Here is a 9,005-nt window from a genome sequence, read left to right as displayed (position 1 = left end):
TGAATATAAGTATAATGAATTGTGCTGAAAGTTTCCATATTCAAATAACCAAAAAGAAAACAAACAAACAAACCCCAAGACTCTCAGCCCTGGAGGTGGGGAAGGTCAAGTGTGCAGGAACGTGGGCAAGTCCTAAGTCCGGTGATCTTCACAACTTTGTTCTTTTTCTATGGGATTTTTTTTATTATTTTTATTTTTTAAAATTAATTAATTTATTTTTTTATGGTGACATTGGTTAATGAAATCCAATACTTCAACTGTTTTGTAAAAGAAAAGAAATATCAATCGCATTTTGAGTACCCTATTTTACTTGCTCACCAACACAATGCCAACACGTTTTATATGACAGATTGTTTAAATGTGAAAAGCACATCCAGTAACTTCGGTATGATTCAGCATGGATTCAGAGGTACAGAGTGTTCAAAGACAGCCTTTTTACAGATGATTTTATCAATTTTAAAATAGTGTGAAATGAAAAAAACTGGCTTCTTCATCATGCTGGAAAAAAGGGCAAAGAACTGGGTTATATTCAAGGGTGGTGGGCAGGGCAGCACATTCTGTTCCCTCCCCTCTGTGGACAGACAGACTTACATCTTATTGCAGTCAAAACCCAACACTTTTCACAGTCCCTTAGTTAAAATAAAATCTCACCATGTGGTTGGTGGTTAAGGAGCTAAACAATCATAGATGCAGCTCACACTGATCAAAACTGGTTTAAATTCAATTTTGGTCCAATAGAAAGAAAGACCCAGGCATTATCATTTTTATGTGCAATGACTTTTTATAGTGAAAGAACATCTTCAAAATAGCTTTGGCAGTAAATTTTAGGTCCCATTTCATGTGGGTTTTTAAAAAACGTATGATAATGTAATACATGCCATTCCCCCCCTTAGAGTTTCATCCAGAACAATAAATTCTAGAATGATTTTCATTAAAAGAAATACCAATAGATTTTAAATTTGATTCTCAGTGAAACAAAATAAAAATGAGATTTTTCTAAAAGTCAGTTAAATATAATGTTCAAGAACTCCAAATTTAAATTACAATTACTTTTATAAGAGTGTACTGTTAGGTAAAAACATATTAAGTATCTACAGGGCTATATATTAAAGTTAGTATTAACTGTGGAAAAATCATATCCCTTAGGGACTTTCATTATAATAGAGAAAAAGAGACAAAATATTAAACTAAATAAATAAGTTTATTTAAATCTAATAATTATAGGAGCATTGCTATGTTTTAGACACATAACTTTTGTTCAAGAAACACATTTTGAATGAATGAATACTTGCTTAGAAATTGTCCCTGGGGTTGGAGAATGGATAGTGTGGTGAGGGGGTGGGCAGCAAATACATTTGGTAGTATCGACTGGCTTTTACAAAACTTTCTAACTTTTCCAGGATTTGGGGGAAAATGAGATGTTTAAGGAACCTAGAAAGATGCATGTGTTTGTTAATCATTGCAATGGTTAGGCTAATTTTTGTTATTTTATTCCAGATGCTACTTTGAGTGTATTATCTACTTTAGACAAGACAGGTAATGTCAAGTTATTTCTAAATACAATAGCTTGTGGCTCCTTGAGTTTCGCATTTGTGTTGTCTTTTAGGTTAATAAAGGTTTTCTCCTTGCCCATTTCCTATGCCTTCAACTGTTGATTTATTACTTGTTTTACTTTGACATTGAACTATAATTCTGGTGTCACCACACTCCTGAACTTCTAAACTGCTATGGCCAGAGCACTCCATTCAAAGTAACATTTTTTTTATTATAATAGTAATATATCTTAGCTCATAAAAAAATGGAGAACATAGAAAATAAAAAAGAATATAGAGTTCATCTCAAATGTTACTTTCCTAAGACTATTAATGTTAATAATTTGGCATATTTCCATTCAGGATCATATATACATATACACTGTATATATATTTACAAAATAGTCATAGTTTATCTAGATTGTTATATCTTTCTCTTTTGACTTCAATATTAAGTTGTATTTTCCAGTGTCCCTTACTATTAATGACTTGATAATATTCTATAACGTATTATATGTTAACCATAAAAATTGTTTCTACTTTTTTAATAGAAATTGTTTCAATAAATATCCTTGTGCCAACATCTTTGCATTCATCATCCCTGATTTCCATAGGCTGCATTCCTAGGATTGAACTTAATGAGTCAGCATTATGCTATTTTAAGACTCTTGATACCTACTGCTCAGTTACCTTCTAGAAATTATTATATTCAGCAACATTCCTGCCAACATGGATGAGAATGTCTGTGTCGCTGTACCTTTGCTGAGAGCTGAGTCTATATATTATGAAATCTTTCTCTCAATTCCTTAGGTTCTATTTTGCATTCTTGATTATTAGTGAGGTTGAACATTTTTCCCCAAAAGCACTTTTGTTACTAGAACCAGAAGCTCATTTCACAGTAATGTATTGTTTGCTCTGGAAATGAAAGCATCAGGGCAAGTAATGTATTTAGAGGATTCTTAATGATAATGCAAATGCTATCAACCTCTAAAATTACCTCGAATCATTCATTGCCCATGGGTCAGTCACACATTGAAACAGAAACTCATCAATAACACGTACACAAATGAGGTTTCCGAAACAGTATAATGTTATCATTCTTAAGTACTTCTTCAAGATCTGAGCTTTGTGTTTTCTTCAGAATTTGCCACTCACCCTAGGAGACAGAGCTTCTTTGCAAATCTGTGGCCTGAACACAGCCTCTTCTAACTGGCCATCCTTACAGAAAGGATTTGTGAACCTGGTTCTCCATTATCTGGGAAATGAACCATGGACTCTGTCCCCAAAATGTGTTGGGAAGATATTTCTAAGGTTTGCTTCTTCAGAGTTTTAATATTTACCTGTGAGTCATTGACTTTGAATAGTCCTTAGTCTCAACCTCTCTGAGAATAATTTTATCTATCAATACAAGGGGGATAATATTAACTCAGAGAAAATAGCAGGACACTTTCTTGATTGTATAGTAGCAATATTTTAGATCCTGTGCTTACTGTTTCCATTAATTTTTATCTGAATCACCTGCTCTTTACAACCTATCACCTGAAGGTCCTGATAGTGACTTAATTCTACATATCTGAAGTGTAAGTCCACATTAATTTGTCTAGCAGCAGCACATGGAAACTGCAGAATTACACAAGCAATGAGGGTTTGTAATGGGTGTGATCTAACTGGGTAAATATGGGAATCCAGATCCCAGACCCATCCTATGCCAATGCTATATGATCCGTGTATGCAATTCTCATTCATTCCGCTGCTGAGATGATCAAGTGTCTTAAAGGTGCCAACAGTATGATTTTCTTAGCACTTCACTAAAATAGTACTCATGGCAAATTGTTTTTTAAAAACAAGCAACAATTCTGCTCTAATATTTAAATTGCTTCTTTGCAGAAAAAACTAAAATCACTATAGTAAAAACCTTCAATGCATCAGGTATGACTTATTATCAATATCAAGACTTTCTTTTTTATAACTAAAGTAAAATTAAACAAATGGCTGGTGTTAATGTTTTCTTTCTCTTTTTTTCTACCTTTAAAAAATGAAATCTGTTCTTAATGAATAGATATTTATGTACTGGGTATCTGAAGTTGAACTAAGTGTTTGGGACTATATTAGTAATGATTAGACATAATGCCCACCCTCAATAATCTTCTAGTTTATGGGTGAGACAAGGCAAACAAACAGATAATTGACATGAACATATCTGCAGATAAAGGCAATGATTACACAGTGTTTCTGACATGGTTAAGAGGCATGGGAGACAGAAGGGCTAATGATAGTCAATGGGATGCAGTTTATGAAGGAAAGATCCTTAAAGGAGTGAACCTCAAACTCTTTTTAAATAAAAAAAAAAAGGATGTACTTTTAAGTACCTAGTGCAGCATTAGGGATACATGATGTGCTTAACAAAGGTTTCTGGTTGATTTAAAACAGAGGTTGACTATGGTCTACGGGCTAAGTATGGCCCACCACTTTTTTTGTAAATAAAGTTTTATTGGAAAACTGCCATGCCCCCCCCCCTTTTTTTTTTACATATTGTCTATGGCTACCTTTCTTCTACAATGAACAGTAGAGCTGAATAGTTGTGATGGAGATTATGTGGCCCACAAAGCCTAAAATATTTACTATTTGACCCTTTACAGGCAAAGTTTTCTCACTCATGACTTAAAGGACAACCTATGGCCATGTACTTGGAGGAAATTACAGATAACAGCCCTAGCAATAGGAAAGAAAAATTCTCAGTATGAATGAGCAGCAAAAGATACACATTACTAGAAACAAAGGTGCCACTAAACTTTAAAGGTGAGATGTGATAGAATGAAAAGCCTAGTAAGCAATAGATCAATGGTTGTAAAAAATATTTAAAGCATTACTACCCACCATCTATATATCTTATAATTTCATAGTGTATATTTCTAGTGAGTTATATCCATAAGCAAGTATATTTAAAATGAAAATTTTCTCTTTTGATGTGGGTAACATTGCTGTGGAACAATATAGGAATCTATAAGTCAGGCAACTTTTGGCATCTAAATTCAGTTTGCTTGCAGAATCAAAACTTTTAGCTGAACCATGATGTCTATGTACCAAGTGTCAACTAAATCATTCTGGCAGAAATCATGTCACACGCTCTAATTCAAATTATAATTTTAGTTTGTGTCCAAACTAGTTCTCTTAGGAAAGAATTAAGCAGTCATAAAGTACAATGGAAATAAAATAGCCATCAGGCCTTGCATACATAATTCTGACCAAACCAGACATAACAAGGAAACCAATATATTCCTTAATATAATAACCTCTTCCCTTTGGCAGTTTGCTTGGTACATTATCGGCATTTGCCCCTCACATTTACTATAGATTTCTTACACTCTGCCAAAAGGATAAAATTAATGAAGGAAAGATTCTTAGAGGAGTAAACCTTGAGCTCTTTTCAAATCAAAGAAGAGATGTACTTCTCCCTTCACCAAAGGTGAAAGTGTTTCTCAGGTTAATATGTATGAAGTTTTTTGTTCTAATGTGGTTTATTTCATCTCCCATCATCTCTGCCTCCTGTGTATGCCTATGTGGTTTGTTGTCTTAGCCATCACTCTATTTTGCCCTCACTATAACTTTTTATTTACTGGCCAGTATCACTCATTAGATTGTAAGCTCGTTGAGGGCAGGGTCTGTATCTGAACCTCCCAAAGCCTGTAGAATATGGTAGGTGCTCAGAAAATATTTTTTGAATTTTGTAATTTTTGCCCATGTGAAATATCATGACACTGCTATTTCATAATACATTCGCATAAGGAGCATTAGATTGCTAATGCACCCACCTACCCAGAAAGAAAGGAGAATTTATGAGTAAGGGCTAGTTCATTTAAAGCCTCTATGCTCAATTTGTATTCATATTTTTCTATTTATATTGGACAAGAGAGGGGTTAATTGGGAATAGGATAGAGAAATTTTAGGGAGGAGTAGAGGATCAAACACTGACATACTAAAGAATAGTGAAGAATCAAGTTCCATAGCTGATCAATTAAGAAATGAAAATGCTCATTCCTTCAGTCTTTGTGGAATTCATCCAGCCAATTATATCAACTTATATTTTTGTTCCACATTTGATACCTAATTTTATGAATTCTCTTGACAATGTAGTATATAAGTGAAGGTATTGACATGCTTAATTGGTTGGATTGTGTTTTCTTTGCAGGAGTCAAACCTCAGAGAAATATCTGCAATTTGTCATCTATTTGCAATGACTCAGGTTAGTTCTTGTGCATATTATATGTTACCAGATAAATTAGCTCCACAGAGAAAAAATGGTTGTTTTTCTCCTGATGAGTATGTGATGTGTGCCTCTGAACTGTCTCTTCATACCACCTGGCTACTACGAGTCCCGAATGAAAACAAAAGCAATTTAGATCTGGCTGAAATTATCTTCCCCTTGCCTAGTAAGATGATAGATTAACTTCCTTAATATGAGAACATGAAGCTCTACACCAAATATTTTTCACCACAGCTTTAAATCTGTATCTAATACCCTTAGAGTTGATTCATGGACATAATTAATAATGAACTTAATTATTGAAAGCCACTTCTTATATATAAATTCCTCAAACTTTTCCATAGGACCTTAAGTATTATTGCTTAGAAACAGGATGTTGTCTTTTGCTAAAAATAAAATAAACCACTCTACTAGAATGTTGAAAATCTCACATACACCTGGTTTAATTGGATGCTAATTCCAGTAGTGCCCATAGTGTTTTGCCATCTCTAGCTAAGATTGCCCACTATTTTTAAAAATTGAGATGGAAATCTCTTGAGAACGTGCTGTTTTTGAAATGGGAATATTTTCCCTTCTGCCATGGGCCAGAAGTAATGAAACAACCACTTTCTTCATCTTGGTTTGGCTCTCTGGGCTCCTTTCCTTGTTAAAACCAATGAAAGCAGATGTGAAAAAGAGAAAAATATAGTGTGGCATGTCAGAATTGGATCATGGGAAGAGAGAAGAGGAAGGTAACAAAACGTTTTATAATATTAAATCTTAGCATGACTCCACTGATATAAAAAGAAACAATTATTAGAAGAATGTTTTCCTTTTATTCTGTTCCCTTTATTGCTTTAATAATTTATTTAAAAATCATAGGAAACAATTTCAAGTAAAATAAGTTAAGGTTGGATAGTTTAGAAAACAAGAAAACTTTGTTAAAAGAATGTTCCACAAACTTTCTATTTGTGTGCGTATGAGATTTGCTTACATGAACTTTCTGCTGATAGTATGCTGGTAGAATATAGCAGGAAAATATTAGCTGGCTTTGATTAAAGAAAAAAAAAACCTTGTTGGATACATTTCACTTTCGTATATTGTGTAACTCTTCTCTCCTTCTTCCCTCCCTTGTCTCTTACCCTTCTTTTACTGAATTCTCCATAATTTCTTTATTTTTGTGCTTCATCTATGTTTGGGCTGATGACTAATGTCTACTTTAGTGTTGTGTCTACGTGATGTTTGATAACTGTTTGAAAATTGAACATTTAGTCAAAAAAAAAATGGTCATCTTGAATAACAGATTCCAGAAAGCTGGTTGGAGTAATGTTTTCCCTAATTAAGTGACTGAATTGACCATTTGTTTTAGTGTCTGTTAAAAACAACCTCATCGGGGGACCAACTCTTTTGGCACCATAAATTCCACAATACCCTGCCAGCAACTAGAAACCTTCACTTCTTGCAGGTTCCAATCTGGGTTCATTAAGGAAAATGGAGGCTAGTGAAGAAATTGGTAGCTGATCAGGCAGAGTTAGGCTGAAGGTCAAAGCTGGTGGCTACCACTGTGCTCCCAGCACATTTATGAAACTCAACATGCCCTCAACAAGACTGAAGGATGAACTTGGAGGAGAAGTGAGGGAAAGAAATTGTGGGTGTTGGCACATGCGCACACATACACATGGATATTTTTTTAAAAATGGATAAGTAACTCTATGCATATATCAAGTATCTTTACTTTTAATAATTATATACTATATTCATTGAAATTTCAGTATAAAAATGCAGAAGTTTGAGTTCTCAGTAGAAAAGTCGCTGGAATAGATAAATCATATTAATCTCTGGTCTAATGGCTTTGTTGGCCATTTTAAGTGGAAGTGAACTATTGAGAACCAGGCTATGGGAATCAGTTGTACTTTGGAATGCAATAAAAGAAGATGAGATGAGGAGGCCTTCAAAACTCTCTAGCTCAGGAGTCAGAAAACCGCTGCCTATAGTCCAAATATAGTTAGCTACCTATTTTTGTAAATAAAGTTTTATTGGAACACAGCCAGGCCTGTTCATTTACATATTGTCTTTGGCTACTTTTGCGCTACAACCACAGAGAAATTTCAACAGAAACCATATGTATGACCCACAAAACCTCAAAGATTGACCTGATAATTCACAAAAAAAGTTGGCTGACCCCTGCTCTATATGACATCCTTGCCCTTCTGCTCAAGAACCAGTGTTTCGTCTTTAGGTTATGAAGTGCACGTAATGTACTTCTGTTAGGGGAGGTCTCTATTTTATTTGTTTCCAGATGAGAGTCAAAGCCCCTCCAAGTACACCCTGCAGGAAACAGTTTGACTGAAATTGACTTCAGTATTTCCCAAAGTGAGCATTTTAAGAACAGGGTTTTCTGGCATTTCTGGGATCAAAGTCACAATGAGTTGTTCAACTGACGAAAGGGTTTGCCCTGCACCCTATCCAAGTTTCAAAGCAAAATCTCAACTTTGTTCCTGGGAACAATAGTGTATTTGGTAGCTAAATTTTCAAAAAGAGAGAAACAAAAACACCAGTAAGAAAATGAATAAACTTGCAGAAGGCTGCTAAACTGAGAAACGCTTTTCTCGCCCTCCCTTATCTATGTAACTACAGCTATATCAACTTTTTTTTTTTTTGGATATAACAACTTTAAATAAAATATTTTTTTAAATGTTAACTTTAGAGCCACAGTTCCCCTAGTTAGCATCGTTAGGGGAAACCAAGTTCTGAGAGAAGCATGTAGGGATAAAATTTCTTGACAAGGGACAAATGTTCTCTTTCTGCATTCCTATACAAAATTTATAGTTCATATTTTCTGAAAATTATATTGAATAGCTTTCTGATAGAAAAAACAGTAAACGTGAATAACAACAGAATTTGATGACAATTTGTTTATAAAGTAATTTGGTAATCTTTTTCTGTGTTGTATTAATCCTCAAGCTCTAAGAATGCAAGCCTCATTTCTTTTTGAAAATTTATTTTTAGCATTTTTTAGAGGTGAGATAATGTTTCAATATGATGAAGAAAGCAATGTTACCCAGGTAGGTTTTAAAAAATTTTCTTATTGTAATCTTAAAAAATGAGTTCACGTGTATGTAAAGATTTTCTTAAGGTTCAAGTTATTTATGATATTTGGCACATCTGCTTTTATGACCAAATTTAAGTAAAGTATGTCGTTGAATCCCTAGCTTTGTTAAGAGGGCTCG

General features: G+C 34.1%; 1 protein-coding gene and 1 long non-coding RNA gene across 3 annotated transcripts in view; one reads left to right on the top strand and one right to left on the bottom strand.

Moving 5' to 3' along the window:
• LOC111741665 overlaps positions 1 to 9,005 on the bottom strand; it is a 180,101-nt gene that overhangs the window by 138,753 nt on the left and 32,343 nt on the right. The window lies entirely within an intron of this gene.
• The window catches only part of ADGRG2 (adhesion G protein-coupled receptor G2), a 97,791-nt gene that overhangs the window by 61,041 nt on the left and 27,745 nt on the right, over positions 1 to 9,005 (top strand). The window contains exons 7-10 of the mRNA XM_011363009.2: positions 1,498 to 1,536; positions 3,420 to 3,461; positions 5,722 to 5,775; positions 8,785 to 8,840. Of these exons, the coding sequence (XP_011361311.1) occupies positions 1,498 to 1,536; positions 3,420 to 3,461; positions 5,722 to 5,775; positions 8,785 to 8,840 (191 nt within the window). The remainder of the gene's footprint in view (positions 1 to 1,497; positions 1,537 to 3,419; positions 3,462 to 5,721; positions 5,776 to 8,784; positions 8,841 to 9,005) is intronic.

Source organism: Pteropus vampyrus, unplaced genomic scaffold (assembly GCF_000151845.1).
Source record: "Pteropus vampyrus isolate Shadow unplaced genomic scaffold, Pvam_2.0 Scaffold81, whole genome shotgun sequence".
Lineage (NCBI taxonomy): Eukaryota > Metazoa > Chordata > Mammalia > Chiroptera > Pteropodidae > Pteropus > Pteropus vampyrus.
Note: the sequence above shows the minus strand (reverse complement) of the source record. Positions and strands in the feature narration are given on the sequence as shown.